Genomic DNA, 21,330 nt, shown 5'->3' on the forward strand with positions numbered 1-21,330 from the left:
CGACATATTTTATGAAGTATAAAAATGCATCAAAACATGTAACAAATACATGTTATGATTAGATTATTACACAATAAATGCGAGTTGTGCATAACGTAAAAAACAAAGAATAAAGAATAATAAAATATGGTCATTTACCTTTTAACTGCTGTCCCCATTGTTTTTTGCCCTTTGGTTCATGCGCTCCTATCTCACGATGCTGAACAAGAGTGAATTCCAGTCCTCCTTTTAAACTTCTCCAAACACCCACGCGATGCCTTGAACTCCTTAAACTTCCTTTTGTTTTAATAACGTGGTGATTGTAGATGCATTACGGCCATATTCTTTGGCGAGATCAACCAAACGCATCCCTTTCTCATGCTCTTCTATTATCTCTTGCTTTCTTTGTATGGACAAAAAAACCTCTTTTCTTCGTCTTTTCTTTTCCTCTTTTCTCCGTTACCTTCTTGGGGTCCATAGCGAATACGTACTCAAAAAGTTATATTTAAGCAAAACTATTAGACTACCTTACGGGTAGAGTGCCGAATGCCGAGACATTCCATAAGCACTATTCTAGTTCCACACAGACGTGGAGTGGCATCCCTCTTAGCCAATGGGATGCCAGGAAGATATGTAATAGCCAATGGCAGAGCAGCTATGAGAATGTTGCGTTCAGGAACCTGTGGGAGATTCGAGGATCTGCCAATACTGTTTTTTTACATTACGTAAATCGAAGTTTCTTTCGTAAGTAGAGGTAATATTGTCCTGCTGAGAAATTTCATAAGTAGAGACATTCGAAAGTAGAGGTATCACTGTATATATATTTTGCTGAAAGATGATCAGCTGAACTCCACAGAAATAAAACTCGTTTGAAAAGTTAAAAATTTCAAGACACAAGTATTTGGGTTAATACATGGGGTCATGTATCAATACATGCTCCAGACAAAAACCACAATTGGGGAAGAGATTGATAAACAGCCATAGCCCTCTCATGTATGACAGAAAACTCGGAATCACTAAATTTCTCATAAAATTGGGTTTTAAAAGAAGCATTAATAGAGTAACTTTTATGGAGAAGAAAACTTTCTAAAAAATGCAGACCGTATTAGTCATTAAGTCAGTGTTTACACCAACAACCTATTAGTGAAATCTATTGTGTTCTTTAGCACATGGGTTTTTCGCTGCAATCTCATTGCTAAACCATGTGCCATGGTTGTGTTTTTTCTTTTTCTTCCCAATGGAATGACCTAGTTTCGTAAGCACTGTATTATTTCAACCAAATTTTGATTAAACAAATGCCTCAAATTGTTTAGACAGTTTTTTGTTTATAATTTTGCATGCAAAATCTTCCATGAAAGACTAGTGAAGAGTGCAAACAGCACTTTCTTTTCATTCCCTGAGGTTAGCATACAATCTATTAGTTAGAAAAATACAAAGTGTGGATATCTGTATTTTTTATTAGATGTGCACATTAATCTTAAAAGAAAAAGAAGTCAGTCATGGAACAACTTACAATTGCGGAAAAATGCATCATTACTCTTGGCTGACAAATTGCTGTAGGGAATGAGGTAACCAGTGTCTGCAGAGTACAGTGGTTTTCTCATCCTAAATATCATCCTTTGCTTCCAATCTTTCAACAGCCAAAAGCAATTAGAGAGCCTCATGCTCCTGCCATTATGGCCAAACTAACTTGCTACTGTCAAATTTGCAATAGAATGAATGGCTAATGAATTCAGATACTGTAGTCTTGTTGTGGTTTGGTAAGAGGAGCAGTGCCACCAAGTGGCCTATTTGTTCCATTGAACTGGGATTGGTTTGGGAACACTGTAGTTAAGGGCATCAAACTCCTCTCCGGGACTCAGTTTTGGACCGGTAATCATCACAGTCTGGAAAAACAAAAAGTGAAACTGAGCATCATTTGTCAGCAGTCAAAAAAAAATAAAAAATTTCTAACATGTCATCTATACCCTGATTTCTGTTCCAATGAAAATTATCAGGATCCAGATTAAATAACCAGATTTAGAAAGGTTTACACAGGAAAACAAATTCACACCAATGTAGAACACCCCTAATACAATTTAAATGTTTGTTCCACTATTATCTTGCTTAATATCACTGTTACACACGTATGCACACACGTACACACACTTTTCTATGAATTTCAAATGACACATCACAAATGACATAATGGAGGAAATTGATTCGCTGTGGCGACCCCTGAAGGGAAAAGCCGAAAGGAAAAGAAGAAGAAGAAGGATCACAAATGACATAACTAAGTGTGTCCATAAATAACAGGATAAAATGAGTTGTATCCATTTTTACCAATTTGTTAACAGAAATAATGAAAATTTCCATTTGGAAATCAGACATTTCAACTTCAAAATTTGAAAAAATTAAATAAAATTTTTTTGTTAGATTATAAAAACACACCATCATGGAAAACCTGACTTAAGAAAACTACTTCAGAATAAGTCAAAATTTAGTTAGTAACCAAGAGGTCTTAGTATGCATACTATGGCTTACATAAAATATCGTTGTAGGACTAAGAGCAAATGTTCCCTTGTATTGTGTCGGTTTTGGTGAGTGCACTGTAAATCAATTAAGCTATTGCTTTTTTGTAATACTTTGTAGACAGTCTCCGCACTTCTTGCTGACAGAATGTTCCTTGTTCACATAAGAGGGTTGGGTTTTGCTTTGAAGAAAATGAGATGCAGTACATAGTAACACATGCATGACAGGAAGTCAAAAAACGCATGTTACTATTGTCTGATTTTAGTGAAATAGTCTGCTATTTGTAGCTTAAAGGGGAGTAGAGCATGACTATTACTGTCCTTATTTCTTTTTAAATAGGAATTTAAAACTTTATTTTCAAAAGACACTTATTTCCATTATTTTACTAGGGAAGGGACTTTGTGGCAAGCAGAGTGAAACAGGTAGTCATGGAAATTATAGGTGCGTAAAAAAACAGCAAAAGCATGGAAAAGCATCAACATCGTAACAATGACATTACATTTAAAAAAAACACTGCTATATAGTTATTGTGAAATTGTCACAAGTCTTGAACAGGCTGGATTTTGCTTTTATCTGACATGTAACCCCTGTTTATACTAGCATGTAAGCACAATGTGAAATTTCAATAAAATTTTCTTCTTTGCTATGGTGCAGTGTTGATGAATTTCTCCCTTATAGGAAAAAAGTGGCATAAAATGGGTTTAAAAAACAACAGTATTAGCCAGTTCTCTGGATATACGCTAAACTTGCACAAGAGCAAACTTTTTCCTATTACATAGTCTAAACTATTTACAGCTTCAATTAACAGTACCTTTTAGGCTCTTATAACCTCCTCTTCAAGGCCAATTTTGCCAAACATAGAACTAAGCGGGACCTCTTGAAATTGTTCCCCCTGGATATGATTAAACGTATAAACTTAATTAGACATATTAAAATGACCACTCTACTTGAATCTGTTCCATTGCATATCTGTTTTCCTTCCTTAATCTTTTCTCAAATCTTTAGAGTCCATAATTTAATCATTAATTTGGAAGGGTAAACAGCCTAGACTCCGTTAAGTCTTCCTTCAAAGACCAAAAAACCAGGGTGGCATGGCTTTTCTTAATTTTTAATACTACTAGGCAGCCAACACAAGATGCATGCTGTATTGGTGATGTTACGATAACCCTGACTGCCCATCCTGGGTTCTCATGGTGAGCAGTGCTCACCATGAGAACATATGTAGGTCTCTGTTAGCATATGTAGGTGCTGCCCTGCCTGGGATTGGACGGACACCTACAAATAACCTGGTTGGGGACCTTTGTCTTTGGCCTTCTGAAATTCACTCCTTAGCCCCAAAGCATAAAATTAACTCTTTGTTCCACCAATGCAGGGTAAAACGTTTGAAACATGGCATGACTTAGGCCTCCGCTGCTTTCAAGACCTATTTATTGAGAAGACATCTGCCTATTTAAAGCAGTTATCAGAAAGGTAAAACTTACCAAATACATATTTTTTCAAATTTCTCCAGGTGAGGAACTTTGTGCGCTGTCAGATACCCAAATTCCCATCTTTGTCACCTGTGAATGACTTTTTTAATCTTGACCCACATAAGAAGGGAGCTATTTCTGTGTCATATACAGTAGATTCATACCAGGCGAGTCCTCATCACTGACTACTTTAGGCCTTCTTGATAACATCTGGGACTCCATTGTTAAGCAGGCGCATGACTCTTAAATGTCTGAATGTCACTCAGTGTAAGATGGTGCACAGTGCTCACCTATCTAATAAAACTCTCTAAAATATATCCAAAAGTTTCACTTAGAAACGTTAATGTAAGTGTGCAGAAGCCTCCCTAATTCATATGTACTGGTCCTGTCCCTCTCTAGGAGCTTTTCAGCATTCAGTTTTTCAGACCAGCTCTGAGTTCCTGAACCACAACCACAAGAATGACCCAGATCTTCTAGTGATGCTGTTTGGGGTGTCCCCAGAAAAACTTCAGGTACCTGTGGCCAAACAGAAGACCCTGACTTTTGCCTCATTGTTAGAGCGCCGCTCCATCTTACTGAAATGAAAGGAGGCATAACCCCCCCCCTAAAAACAAAAAAAAAAAACAACACACCCACTGGGTCAAAGAAACACTGTCTTTCCTCTCAATAGAAAAAATTAGATCGTCTGAGGACCCATAAATTAAATTTACAAGATTTGGGGCCCTTTTTTTGACAGTGTATATGCGCCGGACAGTGTATATCAATCTCAAACACTGAATTGTCAAATATGAAATTCATTCAGTTACAAATACTGAATCAACCTGTCTTGATTGGTATTTTCTGTTCATTGTTTATTTAAAAAAAAATTATTTTTATCATTAGTATTTTTTGTTTATTTTCTGTTATCCGCTCCTATGGTTTTGGTAGAGGGGGGTCAAGAATGTTCAACTGCTAAACTTTATATCTTGTTTTTAATAATAAAAAGCCTGGAAAAAAAATCAATAAAAAGCCCCTTGAAGAAAAAAAAAACTCAGTATGCCCTTCATAAAGGAAGTAATCCAGAGCTGCTGTTGAAAACTTCATTAATGTAATATGTTGTAATAACATGTCTGGAAAGAAGAAAAATAAAATGAATTAAAAAAAATTTAATAACTTATAACTAATGTGTCTGTGTCCTCCTGTTACATTGTGTAGGTTTATTAAACCCAAAGCTTGTACTGTGATTTATGGCTAGCATGGTGATGTTATGGTTAATTGTAGGTGAGGTATTACGTTGGTTCATTTCCTGCGATATATCATCATGGTAACGTATGCTGTACAGTGCAATAGATGAAAAATTTATTGCACACAGTTGTCTTCAGTCCATTCTTTTTTTATCTTAAACGTTGGCTGGATTCAATGCCAAAGTCATTACATTGACTTTTGTATGCTGAAATTGTCCTAACACTGAGGAAATGAAACTGAAACACAACATATAATTTAAAACATACCTGACCAAACCTTCATTTTGTGCTCATGTTATTTGGTTATTTATGGCCTGTCTAGTCAACTAATGGATTCCATCATTGTCCATCCATCCATCCATCTTCCACTGCTTATCCAGAATCGGGTTGCGGGGGCAGCAGCTTCAACGGGAGCCCCAAACTTCCCTTTCCCCGGCCACACCCACCAGCTCTGACTGGGGGATCCTAAGGCGTTCCCAGGCCAGTGTTGAGATATAATCCCTCTACCTGGTCCTGGGTTTGCCCCGAGGTGTCCTCCCAGCTGGACGTGCCAGAAACACCTCCCTAGGGAGGTGCCCCGGAGGCATACGCACCAGATGCCCAAAACACCTCAACTCACTCCCTTCCACGCAAAGGAGCAGCGGCTCTACACTGAGCCTTTCGCGAACAGCAGTGTTTCTCACCTTATCTCTAAGGGATTGTATCTTAAAAAAATTGTGCTATGGCCTTAACTAAATGAAATAATCATATGTTATGTATAGAATAAAATCCCCTCAGGGATCAATTAAGTATGTTTCTTCTTCTTTAAATAAATATGATGTCATCATCCACTGAGAGTAGAAGGTCACCTTAATTATTGGATCTTTGGCAGGAGCCCAGGCAGGCACAATCTTTCCATGTAATCTCCATTGGCTATAAGGGTTGGTAAGATGTCGTTCCATGACCAGGTACTCCAAGACGTCTTTAGACCGCTCCTCATTACCTAGAATCAGCCTTCCGAAGCGGTCATAGATGGCTAAAGTCTACAAGACAAACACATGTAAAGGAATATTCATTCAAATCATGTTTGTTTTTAAATCCCCAGACCACTGATGAGTTTGCTTACTACAATGTGAAGTAATAGTCTTGACAGATAACCTCAGTGGTAACCTCTTAACATAGGGTATAACTTCCAGAAATGGAAATGGATCTTAATACTACAGATATGCTAAATAAAGCCCAAAGTAAAGGAAAAGGGTTCTTACCTAATTATTTGTTACATTTTTAAATTATCAACAGCCTCTTCTGAGTGATGTAAAATAGCTTCTGCATGTTTGGGTCAGTTTCCATAGACACTTATTGGCTAATCAAACCATTTGACATTACCAATTTCTTAGGAGCCAAATTATACTTATGCTTAAATAACATCCTGCAACCACATTTTTTATTTTAAAAGGGATTGGATATTGTTTCCATTAAGCATCAGAAAAGGTGCTCGTTAACAGGTAGCAGGGAGGACAGGAATAAGTAAGCGATTGGATGAACTCCCTTCACCTCCGCCTATTATCAGAATAGTGAACTGGTATCAAGCTCATATAATCCACTTGATGACAGCTGAGCATCTTGAGTTCTCATCTGGTCCCGCTGTGAAAGCAGTCTTTGGAGAAGGTTGTGATTCGTGACCCAAAACAGATAACGGGACAGTGTTTTCCATTATTAACTGACTGCATGAGAACTTAAACAGCATTACAGTAGTACTGAAGATTATCAGAAGGGCCAACCTGACAACCTTGAGTAATTGCTCAATGAAATAGTACCTTGTCTGCAAATCTAATGATGTGCAACTAGGACAATCTAGTGGCGGAATTCCAAGTTTTCTTAAAATCTTCTTCTCCTTTCGGCTTTTCCCTTCTGGGGTCGCAACAGCGAATCAGTTGCCTCCATTAAACCCCTTTTCTGCATTCTCCTCTCTCAAACCATCCTCTTTCACTACATCCATAAAATTCTCTTATATGATCTCTCTAGGCCTCCTGCCTGGCAGTTCAAAACTCAGCATCCTTCTACCAATGTATTCACTATCTCTCCTCTGGACATTTCCAAACCATCTCCGTCTGGCCTCTCTGACTTTATGTGCTGTCCCTCTGATGTACTCATTCCATATCCTATCCATCCTGGTCACTCCCAAAGAGAATGAAGCTATGGGAAAGAGTAGTTGAAGCTAGACTAAGGGCACAAGTGAGCATTTGTGAGCAGCAGTATGGTTTCATCTCTGCTACCTCCAGCTCTGTCTCCTGTCTTTTCCTCAGTGACACCGTCTGTAAACCTAACAACATTGCCAGTCTCACCAGTTTTGTACACCTTTCCTTTTAGCTGAAACTCTTCTTTCACACCTGACACTTTTCTCCACCCATTCCATCCTGCCTGCACACGCTTCTTCACCTCTTTTCCACATTCTCCATTGCTCTGGACTGTTGACCTCAAGTACTTAAAATCCTCCAACTTCTTGACCGCTTCTCCCTGTAACCTCATTCTTCCACTTGGGTCCCTCTCATTCACACACATGTACTCTGTCTTACTGCGGCTAACCTTCATTGCTCTCCTTTCCAGTACAAACCTCCACCTCTCTAGCTTCTTCTCCACCTGTTCCCTGCTCTCACTACAGATCACAATGTCATCTGCAAACATCATAGTCCATGGAGATTCCTTTCTAACCTTGTTTGTCAGCCTGTCCATCACCAAGGAGGAGCTCAGAGCTGATTCCTGATGCAGTCCCAACCCCACCTTGAACTCCTCTGTCACACCTACAGCACACCTCACCACTGTCTTACAGTCTTCATAAATGTCCTGCACCGCTTTAACATACAGTACATCTCTGCCACTCCAGACTTCCTCATACAATACCACAGTTCCTCTCTGGGCACCCTGTCATAAGCTTTCTCGAGATCCACAAAACAATGCAGCTCCCTCTGGCCTTCTCTGTATTTCTCTATCAACATCCTTAAAGCAAATACTGCATAAGTAGTACTCTTTTTTGGAATGAAACTATACTGCTGCTTACAAATGCTCACTTCTGCCCTTAATCTAACTTCAACTCCTCTTTCCCATAACTTCATCGTATGGCTCATCAACTTTATTCCTCTGTAGTTGCCACAACTCTGCACACCTCCCTTCTGTTTTCTTAAAATATCTGCCAATAATACAAGAAGATGACCAAGAAGTAATCCAAAGAGATGGACTGTGTTGATTAGAAATTAGAGCACCTCTACATTATTCTGGGTCAGGGGTCCAAAGCTTGGGGTGAAAGGCTCAGTAGCTAAAGACATGACTAGAGTGATAACTGCAATTCAGCAAGGTGGTGTCACAAGGTCAATGGCACTACACAACCTGCAAGTACGTTGGAGACAAATAATTATTTAAATGGTCTAGGAATGAGGCCCGTTCGTTTAAGTCACCATACAAATATGTATAATTCAGATCAGAAAGCACAACTACTGCATGTCACCAATTGTATGCCATTCATTACACCCAAAAAGTGACTAATTTTGGTAAAGAAACAATGTCTTGGCTTTTTTCATAAAGTACCAAGACCACAAAATAAAAGAGCAAGAACTGTCAAGAGTCAACTATTTAAAAGCTCAGGCATACATAGAGACCACCTGGCTTCTTTCTGAGAAAAACCCTCAGAAAGCAGTCTGGCACTGTAGAAAACCAAAGACAGAAGACAAGATGAATTTGAAAAGATGATGCACGGTGAGAAGGCCAAGTAAATTGACTCCCATAAAACCAACTTTGGTCCAGACTTGTGTTACAATCACACTTGACCTCATCATTGCTCAACAAATCCTGATTGATAAGCCTACATAAGTTAGTTGAATTAAGACTAATAATGCTCTGAAGCTGCCAGAATGAAGTTCAGTGATTTAAATAAAATTATGTCAGTAGTCCATGACAGTTACTTGTGATTCTGAGACAAAAAGCATTACGTCAGATACTTTGCAAAGCCTCAATGGTTTGAGATTGACTGGGTCCAGAGTTTGCACACCATCAGTGATGCCTATCCCCTAGTATGTAAATACTTCTTTGATCCAAAAGCAGTAGAGATGTACCTGATCTCAGAGCTTTCGGCTCAAGAGAGGATGACAAAGGACAAACCTCATGACCAACAGAGCCATGGAGGGAGCCAGCATGCAGAGGAAGAGGCTGGAGGACTGTGATTAATTTTCCAGCCCTAGAACAGATCAAGCCTAATACAAAGAAAACACTGAAAACTTCCCAAATCAGTGGACTGGAAAGTTTAACTTGGAATTATTGTTCTTGAAAATGTACCATTTAATCTAACTTTTTATCAATCTGACCAAATACCATCCATTTTGGAAAAACTATTTCCATAAATTTCAGTTGTCTGGTTTCAGCACTTGTTAATCCAGCACGTGCACATGGTGACTACTGTGATATAGCGATGTTTAAAGCAGAAACAGTAACAAAGAGAGTTTAAGAAAAAAAAGATGAAACCAAAAAAATAAAAAGTTTTCAAAACCAACTGTTTAAATTCATATCATATTTGAATTAGTCTGTGAACTTACAGTACCCTGTATGTGTCATACCTGTCTTGAGTGCATGCGGACCGTCACCTGGCCATAAAGGTTTTGTTTCGACACCATGTCAGAGATACGGGCATGGACTATTCTTGGTGGTTCAATAGACTCAACAAACGCCCATCGGATTGTCTTATACCGGTTCCCTCTCGTCATCTCCTGAATACAAAAACAGGAGTAAATAATAATAATAATAATAGTAACAACAACAACAACAACAATAAAGATGAAAAAATAACAAATGGCATTCTGACACCACATTTCAGCCATGGCAGTCCCTGTATTTATTTATATCACTGAACATATAGTTTTCAAAAGAGGAACTCACAGGATAACATCTCTCTGTCACCAACAAACGAAGTTCCTGCTTGTTGAACCTGCAAATCAAATAAAGAAAGTTAATTTGTTTCTGACAGTGCATCAGTTCAGGGGTTCTGCAAACTAAGCATTGCTTCACCTAAGTCTTGATCAAGTGAGCCACTCTGCGTAAGTAGTGGAACAGCTTCATGACTGAAGTCTCAGCCCGACTAACTACCGAAGGCTCAGTGACTGACTACAGGTCAATTTGCTACTGGATTGAACATAAAAAGAAAGCTAAAACCAGCTACTTCATACAAAAGCAAATGGCCTGCTGTATTCCAAAGAGACATACTATGGCGCTTCACAAGTAACAAAATAGTTTAACATCAGATGCTTCAAATAGTATCTCATTGTTTTCAGTGAATGAAATTCACCCATTACCATCATTCATCATCATCCATTCACTTAATTCAGATCAACTTGAACAGATTTGGTGAACCTCACCCACTGACACTTAAATTCTCAAAAACAAAAACAAAACAAGAACCAATGCAGTCACAGACTGAAATATCCTGCGACACCCCTGAATTCAAAATTTTACCCTAACCCTACTTGCAAAGGTCATAGATCAAAGCTAGTGCTCTGAACTACTTTCACCTCACTCACGCTAGCCTTCTCCCTCCTCTTTCTATCTCATCTGTGTACAAAAGTTGAAATCTGACCCTGACCTAGTTTTCTCAAGGTCATCATCTCATCATAATTTTTGTCGCTTATGCTTGCTCTGGAGAGTTGAGATTTTCTGTCTGTTAAAGCGCTTCAAAATGTCTGTTGCCATATAAATAATACTTCATTGGTCTCATTTTCATCCACTTTGCTGGCCAAGTAATGTGCTTTTTGTTTCATCTTTCTATCTGAAATGGTTGCGAAGATATTTGTTGAAATAACTAAGGGATGGACGAACGGACGAACACAAACGCTAACAATCACAACACATCACTGCTTTGAAGAAGGATGTAAAAAACATGCTCAGATTTGTAAAATAATTAATTTTGACTTCTTTGATGAACACTACAATTAATGTCAATTTAATAGATTGTTAAAAATTATTTCATCTTAATGATCTTTTGTTTCATATCCATCCATCCATCTTCTTTACCACTTTGTCAGCTGTCGTGGGTCACTGGAACTTATCCCAGCGGGCTTAGGGCGTGAGGGGGGGGGAACTCCGGGTGCGACTCCAGTGCACCGTGGAGCCACACAGAGACACAGATAAACACTCACGCACACACTCATACCTACGGTCAATTTGGGACCAGCCAATTAACCTGAAGCGCATGTTTTTGGAGGTGGGAGGGAGACAGAACCAATATTTAATTGAAAATATGCACCAGACGAGTCTTTTCCAAATTAAGAGAGGTTGATTAAAATCAACATAATTGCTTAACACTAAATGTATATCAGCTCAGCACTGTAATTTTTCATAAAAAAACAGCTACTGGAACAAAGCGCTTTTTTACCTAATTCTGCCAACAATGCCGTAATAACAACAAAGAAAAAGTTGTTTGTCGTCAGGCAGCCTCACTACTCTTAGTGAAATTTTCTTACTGTGTCAGGCAGTTGTGAGCCTTGATGAAGGTTTCCTGTGCGTACTCTGCAAAATCCTTTGTGTTGAACCAGGAGTCATTTGCTTTGATTTTACGAAACCTGTTAGAAACAGCAAAATAACATGCTTTTCTCAATTAACTATAAAGTATGTCATTAAATAAGTACAATCAGAAAAACAACAACTTTTCTTAAGATAAGAAGAGATATTTGAAGTTTCTTAGGCTTACTTCAAAATTAACAAAAACTCATATGCACAAAAGATTAAGGCAGTTCTGGGGCCTAAACCGATTTGTGAGGTATGTGGTTATGATTATGTGGTTATGGTTATGTGAAGCCCGCCCTCATCTTTTTTTCCTCATCAGCCTTTTTGGTATAACTAAGACAAAACAATGTTGAAAATATAACTTTTGTGTTAATAAACATTTCAAATTGGTGTGCTATCTTGTGGACTTTGAGATTAGATTATGAGATCATTTGGCGCCAGTTTTATGTTTTTTCACATTTTAAAATACAGCCTGTTTTCAGTAATTACTTAGAAAATGTGCACCATTGCTGTAAAGCTTAAAGAAACTTCACATGGCTCCTTATTAATGTGCTGCGTACATTATGACTGAATTGGCAATTTTGCGTGAACAATTCCCCAAAAGAGGCACCTTCATTCTTGTGGACATCACTACTGCAAATTCAATTATGGCCTGAAAGGTCCACGTATGTTTGACAAGAACATCATTACATAAACATAAAAATCATAACACGAGCACAGAAGAAACAATCTTACGACATCCGAGACGTAGCAGTCTGTCGAAACTGCACACTCCTTTGTTTCATGCCTTCTTTAGACAGAAGCGAAATACGAGCATCACCTTCGGGTGGGATGTAGGGATCAAAGATTTTTTCTAATGGAGACAACAGATAAAACTTATCAGTGTAACCCCCAGCAGATGAAGTATAACAAACTAGTTTCACTTAAAAATTATTAATAAATGAAACGCAGGTCCCCACTTTCGGGATGCCAAGAAGTTTAGAAAATACAACAACCTGCTGATGACATCTGAGGACAAAGGTGACATGTCAAATTTATCTCAGTACAAATTATCTGATTACTGAACACTAAACTTTCTTCACAACCTAGCAACACGTTTTTCTTCTGTAACTTTTAGCAAAAAATAGGAACATACTTATATATCTGTCCATCTAAAAACTTTATGTAGGCCTGTCAAGATGTTTCTATAACAATTACTACCGGAACAAGCAATGTTGATGGTTCTCTCCATTAACTTCTGTTCTAACATGATGCCTGCGGCTTTGGCCCTGGCCGCTATCTTCTGATCATCATCAACAGCTTTCTTCTGCCTTATTCCTGGAGGAATATCACGCTTCCTCTTGGTACGGACTGGAAGGAAAAATGGGATAGGAAGACACACATCTGGAAATCCTTCAGCATTCTGAGAAGAGACCACAAGTGTTTTACAATCAGAGGTGTTTTAATTATTTGAATTTATCTGTGACAGTGTCAAATACGAAATGTGATCATTCATCTTTCTAAATTATAATTTATTATTATTGTTACAATTTTTGTCAGTGGCGGAAAGTATTCAAGCACATTTGTTTCAGTACTGTACTAAAATGTAAATTTAAATTTTTTCTAATTCACATGGGTGTTCATGCTACTATAAATGCACATTATACTAATATTTGAAGACAAAAAACACTGTTCAATCTACAAATCTTGCTTTGCATATTGAGAATTTTAACAAATTTTCAACAAATACAAGTACTTCATATGCAGTGCTGAGAAAAAGTGTACAAATTTCCTCCGTTTTTGCTCGTTTCTCACACATAAATGTTTCAAATCATCATAAAACACTTTAATTCAGGGAAAGGACATCGTCCAATATCACAAAATACCACACGAGTGAAAAAAAATTGCCCTAAACCTAATAATTGGATGTGCCACTCTGGCAGCAACAACTGCAGTCCAACATTTACCATAATGTTCTGGTCAAGAGTCTTGCAGTAACTGTGATGCTGTTACTCGTGTGAATTTACTTCAGGTAGATTCAGAATTCAGTGAATTACTGGTAGTTTTTCACAGCTGCATATCGAAACAATACCAGGACATCTTCCACCATAGTCAGGGGTGCTGACACCGAAAGTTTTAATCCTACGGATGTGTGGAAACTGTGTCGAAAAAATCCAGAACACTGTCGACAAGCAGCCAAAAACACCAACACACACCGTTAGTGCAGTTCTTAAGAATAAGATTAATAAAAACCACGATATCAATAATAAGAAAATACTGGGTTTCGATCTATCACATGTATTTCTAATACGGCTGTTACAAACATTTTATCTCTTTAACTTGCCAAATGCAGTCTCGTTTACTATACCTACGGATAATATATGTATATATATATATACCTATATATATATATATATATATATATGTAACATTAGGATTTAAAGTAATGTGGCTCTTAACTAACAGCCAGCCAGGAGAGTGTAATTTCATAATTCCATACCTTTGAAACAAAACATGTTGCTCTATGAAGACCCAATCCCAAACGCCTCAAGGGCACCGCCATCTTACTTCCTGCTCTTCTTCTTGTCCTTTCCTCCTTTTGTTCTTCCTGCTCTTTTGCTGTTTCCTCGTGGTCGTCTGTGGCGCATTACCGCCGCCCTCTGATCTGGATGGTGAATAGTAACTTAATTAGTCTTCTTCTGCTTCAGGGCGGTTGGCAAACAGCTACGAGGTACGATTACTGCCATCACCTGGACAAGAGCGTTCGTGTAATACTGCAGGTCTTTGAAAACACCCCCTTTCAATCTGAAACTAATAACTAGAACCAATGCAGTCACAGACTGTAAAATCCCGCGACACCCTTGAATTCAAAATTTTACCCTGACTTACTTGCATAGGTCAAAGTTTAAAGCTAGTGCTCTGACCTACTGTCATTGATCAAAGCACTAGCTTTGATCTATGGTCTTACTCACACTGGCCTTCTCCCTCGTCTTTCTCTTTTTCGGTTCCTTGGTGAATAATTTTGACCTTGACCTAGTTTCCTCAAGGTCAAGGTCATGATCTCATTTTCATCCTCTTTGCTGCCCGAGTAATGTGCTCTTTGTTTCATCTTTCTATCTGCAACGGTTACGAAGATATTTGGTGGACACACAAACAGACAAACGAGTGGATAAACGGACGAACACACGAACACTGACAATTACAATACATCACCGCAATGAAGTGGGATGTAATAGTAATAAGAACCAATGCAGTCACAGACTGCAACATCCTGCGACATCCCTGAATTCAAAATTTTACCCTGACCTACTTGCATAGGTCAAAGATCAAAACTAGTGCTCTTACCTACTGTTATTGATCAAAGCACTAGCTTTTATATATATTTATATACAGTGTGTATATACAGTATATATATATATACACACAGTGTATATATATATATATATATATACACAGTGTATATATATATATATATATATATATATATACAGTGTGTATATATGTATATATATAATCTCCCCACATATATATTTTAATAAGCTCACTTGAAAAGTCTCGCTCTGTCACGCTTTTTAACTCCACCCACTACCTGTCAATCAAGGGCCCAACCAATCACAGTGCCCAATAAATCACGGCACATCTGCCAGAAGGAATCACGTGAACAATATGCCGTAAGGCATCTGCTATGTTATTAGAAAAAATAACTGTAGATGGACTTCACAGTTAACATAATTTTAGTGTGTCATTACAGTTCCAACAATTTTCACATTTTGAGCAGGGTCCAAACAGCACGAACGAGACAGAATACAGCGACAAATTCTGAGTGAAGCGCCGCGCAACGAGGCATTTTGTTGCGGTTACCGCTTTCGTGCACACAACGCAGATATCCGGGACAAAAACTCCACTCCCCAGCTCAGGTTAGCTGTCCACCAGCAGCTCCCGAGCAGGAGCAGTTGGAAGGACTGTTGGAAGGAAACAGTGGCAGGGGAGATTCTCGGGTTCACCACCAATCCCCGTAACCACTTCATGTTTCTAACAGCTTTTCCCAGCTCAGCAACAGACCCGCTGAGGAACAAACTCTGGTAATTGGCAGCTCTGCGGTGCGGCACATTAAAATAACGACACCAGCGACCATAGTGAAATCTCGGGTGCCAGAGCAGGTGACATCGAGTCATTCCTAATAGTGATAAACGCAAATACAGTAAGATTGTAATTCATGTCGGCGCTAATGACACCCGGTTACGCCAAGCGGAGGTCACTAAAATTAACACGCAGTTGGTGTGCAGCTTAGATAAAACAATGCCATACTCCGTAGTGTTCTCTGGTCCCTTCCTAATCTGTCCAGTGATGACATGTATAGCCGCATGTCTTCACTCAACCACTGGCTGTCTAGGTGGTGTCCTGCTAATGACGTACAGCTCATACATAATTGGCGGACTTTTTTGGGAAAACCCGGTCTAATTAGGAGAGACGGCATACATCCCACTTGGAATGGCGCTGCTCTCCTGTCCAAAAATCTGACCACATTTATTTCTGATCCAAACCCCTGATCCATAGTTGAGACCGGGATGCAGAGTCGTTACCCACTACACTTTCACCTACTGTACTGTCATCCACTATACTGTCACCCACTGTACACACTATTGAGACTGTGTCTGTCCCTCGACCGTTTAAAGTTAATTAATGTAAAATTAATTCATTTCAAGTCCAGAGGGAGAAACTGGACATCCAAATTTAATAAAAATCAAAACCAAGACTCCAACAGCTCCAGAGTACAAGACAATAAAATGTGGTCTCCTGAATATTAGATCTCTGTCTTCAAAAGCTGTTTAAATCAATAACATTATATCATATTATCATATAGATTTATTCTGTTTAACGGAAACCTGGCTAAGTGAGGTTGAGTATTTTTCTCTGAATGAAGCTACTCTTCCTAGTCACCTAAATTATCAGATCCCTCAAGCCTCAGTTGGACGTGGAGGAGTTGCATCTATTTTTAATTCCTCGCTATAATTGAGCCCTAAACCAAAAATGATCTTTAAATCATTTGAAAGTCTTAGTCAGAGTCCATCAAACCCAAGTCAGGAACTACTTCAGTTTCTGTTATTTGTCATAATTTATCGTGCTCCTGGTCCATACAGTGACTTTCTGTCTGAATTTGCCGATTTCTTAACTAGTTTAATTCTTAAAACTGATAAGGTCATTATTGTTAATGATTTCAATATTCACGTGGACGACAGTGATTATAGCCTCAGTAGCGCATTCATGTCGTTTCTACACTCCATAGGCTTTGGTCAGTGTGTACAGGAATCTACTCACCAGTTTAAGCATACCCTAGACTTGATTTATGGAATTATGGGTCCTGATTTATGGGATTGAAATTGAAGAGTTACTTGTCTTTCCACAAAATTCTGTCTTTTCAGACCACTGCCTGATAACTTTTGACATTGGGCTATTGTGTAATTCCCTTCCTGCACAAACAGTTCATACTAGAATTTTATCAGATCAAGCTAGTTCTAAATTCAGGGAAGAAATCCAAGTATGCTTAATTTAATCCCACACCTGAACTACACAGCTGGTCATTGACATTCAGTTAATTTTTGTCCATCTCAAATTGATGAGTTTGCTGACATTACTACGGACTCTGCGAAAAACCTTAGATTTAATTGCTCCACTAGAAAATAAGACTATAAAAAAGGGGATTCGAGCTCCTTGGTTTGATTGTCATACCCACCGATTAAAGCAACATTCCCAAAAACTTAAGAGGAAATGGCGTTCTATTAACTAGGAGAACACCACTCTGCGTGGCAACATACTTGAATAAATACAGGAAGGCACTTTGTTCCGCGAGAGCAACCTATCATTCATCATTAATCGAGGACAATAAAAACAATCGCAAAGTCTTGTTCAGTACTGTATCTAGACTGACAAAGAACCACCGTGCATATCAACCGAGTATTCCATCAAGTCTCCACAGCAATGATTTTATGAATTTCTTCAATAATAAGATCCTGCTCATCAGAGACAAAATTAATGGCGTCCTGTCCTTCACCAACTCTAATCCTTCTTTAGGTCCCTTAGATCCAGAAAACACACAGCTGACTCCTGAATCTTTTGGTTCTATGGATGTCTTTTCTCCAAAACAGATCAGTCAGCTGACTATCTCAGCTGATTATTATCTCCTCAGCTAAACCATCCTCCTGTCTGTTAGATCCAATTCCAACAAAACTCATCAAAGAAGCCTTACCTTTACTTAGCAGCCACTTCCTTAATATAATTAACCTGTCATTATCAACTGGATATGTACCACGGTCCTTTAAAATAGCTGTAATCAAGCCACTTCTCAAAAAACCTAACCTGGACCCTGCTGTTCTAAATAATTATCAACCCATATCAAATCTTCCATTTTTATCTAAGATCTTGGAGAAAATAGTTGCTAATCAGTTATATGATTTCCTTAAATCCAATAGTTTACTGGAGAATTTCCAGTCAGGTTTTAGGGAACATCATAGTACGGAAACGGCACTTGTCAAGGTTAGCAACGACCTTCTAACCGCTTCAGAAAGAGGACTTGTTTCTATATTGGTTCTCTTGGACCTTAGTGTGGCTTTTGACAGAATTGACCACAATATTCTTTTGGCATGACTGGACGAACCAATTAGTATTAAGGGATCAGCATTGATGTGGTTTAAGTCCTATCTAACTGACCGTTCCCAGTTTGTTAGCGTTAATAACAACTCCTCTCAGTCCACTACAGTTAGTTATGGAGTTCCTCAAGGCTCAGTTCTTTGTCCAATATTGTTTATCTTATACATGTGTAGCCAGAGGCCATTTCCCTCCTCGTCACTATTTGGCAATGTGCCAGCTCTTACGCACAGCTGTGGCGCACTGATCGGGGGGGGCGGTGCTACGCGCACCATTATATTCAGGTACATGTGGTCGCTCCCGCTCCTCGCGCGCTCCCGTGGTGGCTGTGGCTCGGCGTGGCCGCAATTTGTTTGGCGTGGCATCGGCAGCTCCGTTTCATCACAGCTTCCCATTTGGCGTGGCATGAATCCGTTGTGTGGCCGCCATCTAGGTACACAATCTTCTCGCCCAGGTAAGCACCCTGCCGTCTTTCCCTCCTGTGTGTGCGTCGTGGTGACACGATCTCCACCTGTTTCAGAGTGGTTGGCTGTAGGGGGTCGAGGGAGAGTTGCTGACCTGTTTGGAGCCCTGCTGTGTGCGTCTACCTGCCCACTCTGGTACGCTAGTTTGCGCTTTGTCCGCCTGTGTTTGCTGTGTTTCAAAGCGCTCAGCTGATTAATATCTGTGCGTAAATCCCAGGCTGTGTACTCCAGGCGTGTTTCGAGACACACATCCTCCGGTTGCCTGGGGTGTGCTGTACTTGCGGCGCTCCGACCATTAAGGACACCACAGACCACTACTCCTTGGGCCACGCTGCTATCCTCTCTCTCTCTCTCTCTCTCTCTCTCTCTTAGTCCTGGCCCTTTTATACTGGCACTCTTAGTCCTGGCCCTTTCATACAGGTTTTCTCTTATACCGGCTCTCTTAATCACATTGTTTCAAGTATGGTACATTTAATTTAGGATTATTTGGTTCTTTGAGTTTCCTTTTTTTGTTCTCCATTTGGTTCTTTATTTTGGTTCTGTTCTTATTTGGTTAATTCATTCTTAGTTTAATTGTTATTTCGTATTTTGTTGCCATGTTCTGCTAATTTTGTTTCATTTTAGGCAGTGAGCAGAGAGCAGACTGAGTCTTAGTCAGCGGCTTATCGCCCTGATTTAAAGGTGTGGTTGGTTCACAGGCGGCTTTAGGGCCTGCATGGTCGCCCACGCCTAGTGAACACCACTTTACATTTGAAGTCGGTTTCTTTATCTCTGTGACCATTCAACATTTAGTTTATTATACTTTGATTGTATTTTGGTATTTTTCTACACTGTTACATTTTCGTTATCTACCATTAGTTCATTGAATTAGTTTGTTTATTTAAATCATGTAAATCATTATTTAGTCCACACCAGTTTGTGCTGTTCTTGGGCATGTTGTATTAATTGTTTTCTCCTTTTCTGTTAGGTGCTGCGGTCTGACAGCGGCAGTTTTATCCCTGGTGGTGGCGCGTTCTTCACGATCCCCTCTTTTTTTTGGTTTGAGTGTGTGCAGTGTCACTGGGTGATTTGTTAGATTTTGGTTGTCCCTGCTGCTTGGTAAGCCCGGAGCCCCAGCCCTCTTTATTTACTTTCAACCCAAGTGCTCATTTTATAGTACTGCATAACTGGTGTGTGCCACGTATTGTATTATTTTAATTCTTTTGTTAATAAAAATTTGTTTGTTTTAATGGAAAACAGTCTCGCCCCAGTGGTATATCGGACCTTTGTGAAAATTACAGGTGTGTATCAGAGATTAATGATTGGATGACCAATAACTTTTTACATCTAAATTCTGGTAAAACTGAGGTCATTGTGCATGACCCAAAAATCGTTAGGGATGTAGTGCCCAGTGACATAATAGCCTTGGATGGCATCACTTTTGAGGCCAAAACCACTGCAAGGAAACTAGGTGTCATCTTTGATCAGGATCTCTCGCTTAACACACACATAAAGCAGGTTTCTAGAATGGCCTTTTTCCATCTCCAAAACATTGCTAAAATCAGGCATATTTTAAAACTGAATGATGCGAAGAAATTAATCCATGCTTTCATCACTTCCAGACTAGATTACTGTAACTCACTTTTTTCAGCCTGCTGAAGACACTTCAACTAATCCAGAATGCTGCTGCCCGTGTCCTGACCAGAACCAGTACCCGAGACCATATTTCTCCTGTGTTGGCTTCTCTACACTGGCTTCCTGTGAAAGCTAGGATATATTTTAAAATACTCCTCACTTACAAAGCTCTTCATGGCCAGGCACTGACCTATCTGAAGGAACTTTTAGTTCCATATAATCCATCTAACGCATTACACACTCAACAGACTGGCCTAGTGGTGGTTCCTAGAATATACAAAGGTAGAGCCTTTAGCTGTCAAGCCCCTCTATTGTTGAACCACCTCCCTCCCTCAGTTTGGGAGGCAGACACCCTCTCATTATTTAAGAGTAGACTTAATGTCACGACCCGGCTCGGGGTCCGCCCCCAGCCTCGCGCTGGGTTTGCCGTGGCGCAGATCCCACACCTGCGTCCAATCATCCCAGACACACCTGCCACAGTTTTACCCCTGATCACGGACTATTAAGACCCGGCTTGAGCATGGACCCAGCGTCAGATCCTCTGTGTTGATGCCGTGTTTGTCGCCAGTTCATCCTGACTCCTACCTTGATATCGGATTGTTCTGGACCCGTATCAGAACCATGCTTTGTCCCCGACCACAAACTCTGCCTCTCGGACTTGAACCTTTGCCTGTCTGCCTGTTTCCCCGTAAGTCCTGTCTGTATCCTCCCGTGTCTGCACGTCGCCCGCCCCACTCTGTATCCCTGGACTCGTGCACCGGGTTTTCCTGTGCTCCCTCGTGGACCTTTGATGTGATTAAAGACTCTAGTTTAGACGCACTTGGTCTCCGCTCCTGTCTCGTCCCTGACCCATTTAATCCCACCGGTCACAATAGTGACTGTGTGATCTTGTCAATTTAAAATCTGAGTTTAGGATTTCCTGGG

At 39.6% G+C, this 21,330-nt stretch overlaps 1 protein-coding gene, 1 long non-coding RNA gene and 1 pseudogene across 3 annotated transcripts; 2 read left to right on the forward strand and 1 right to left on the reverse strand.

Moving 5' to 3' along the window:
- Positions 1–1,418: 1,418 nt before the first annotated feature.
- On the reverse strand, positions 1,419–14,317 carry mrpl45 (mitochondrial ribosomal protein L45). Of its 2 annotated transcripts, none has more exons than XM_068322628.1 (8): positions 14,184–14,317; positions 12,905–13,106; positions 12,440–12,557; positions 11,662–11,760; positions 10,085–10,133; positions 9,793–9,915; positions 6,031–6,204; positions 1,419–1,865 (listed from the first exon to the last, which is right to left on the reverse strand). In XM_068322628.1, exons 1-8 carry the CDS (start codon positions 14,244–14,246, stop codon positions 1,767–1,769), a joined length of 927 nt encoding a protein of 308 aa, XP_068178729.1. In that variant the 5' UTR covers positions 14,247–14,317; the 3' UTR covers positions 1,419–1,766. The 2 variants fall into 2 exon arrangements, with proteins under 2 accessions (XP_068178729.1, XP_068178728.1); XM_068322627.1 differs by having other exon boundaries at positions 9,766–9,915.
- A 4,330-nt stretch (positions 14,318–18,647) lies between these two features.
- Positions 18,648–19,956, forward strand: LOC137599617 (uncharacterized). The gene is made up of 3 exons (XR_011036835.1): positions 18,648–18,782; positions 18,849–18,927; positions 19,760–19,956. It is a non-coding gene; the product is annotated as an uncharacterized lncRNA (long non-coding RNA).
- A 120-nt stretch (positions 19,957–20,076) lies between these two features.
- Positions 20,077–20,912, forward strand: LOC137600606 (uncharacterized; annotated as a pseudogene).
- The last annotated feature ends 418 nt before the right edge of the window (positions 20,913–21,330 follow it).

The sequence above is a fragment of the Antennarius striatus genome, chromosome 8 (genome assembly GCF_040054535.1).
Source record: "Antennarius striatus isolate MH-2024 chromosome 8, ASM4005453v1, whole genome shotgun sequence".
Classification (NCBI taxonomy): Eukaryota; Metazoa; Chordata; class Actinopteri; order Lophiiformes; family Antennariidae; genus Antennarius; species Antennarius striatus.

Coding starts and splice junctions, on each gene's coding strand:
- mrpl45 (XM_068322627.1), bottom strand. CDS start 14,246: ATGGCGGTGCCCTTGAGGCGTTTGGGATTGGGTCTTCATAGAGCAACA. Junction 11,761..12,439: donor ACTGCTACGTCTCGGATGTC/GTAAGATTGTTT, acceptor TGTTTCTAACAG/GTTTCGTAAAATCAAAGCAA. Junction 9,916..10,084: donor TGACAGAGAGATGTTATCCT/GTGAGTTCCTCT, acceptor TTTTGTATTCAG/GAGATGACGAGAGGGAACCG.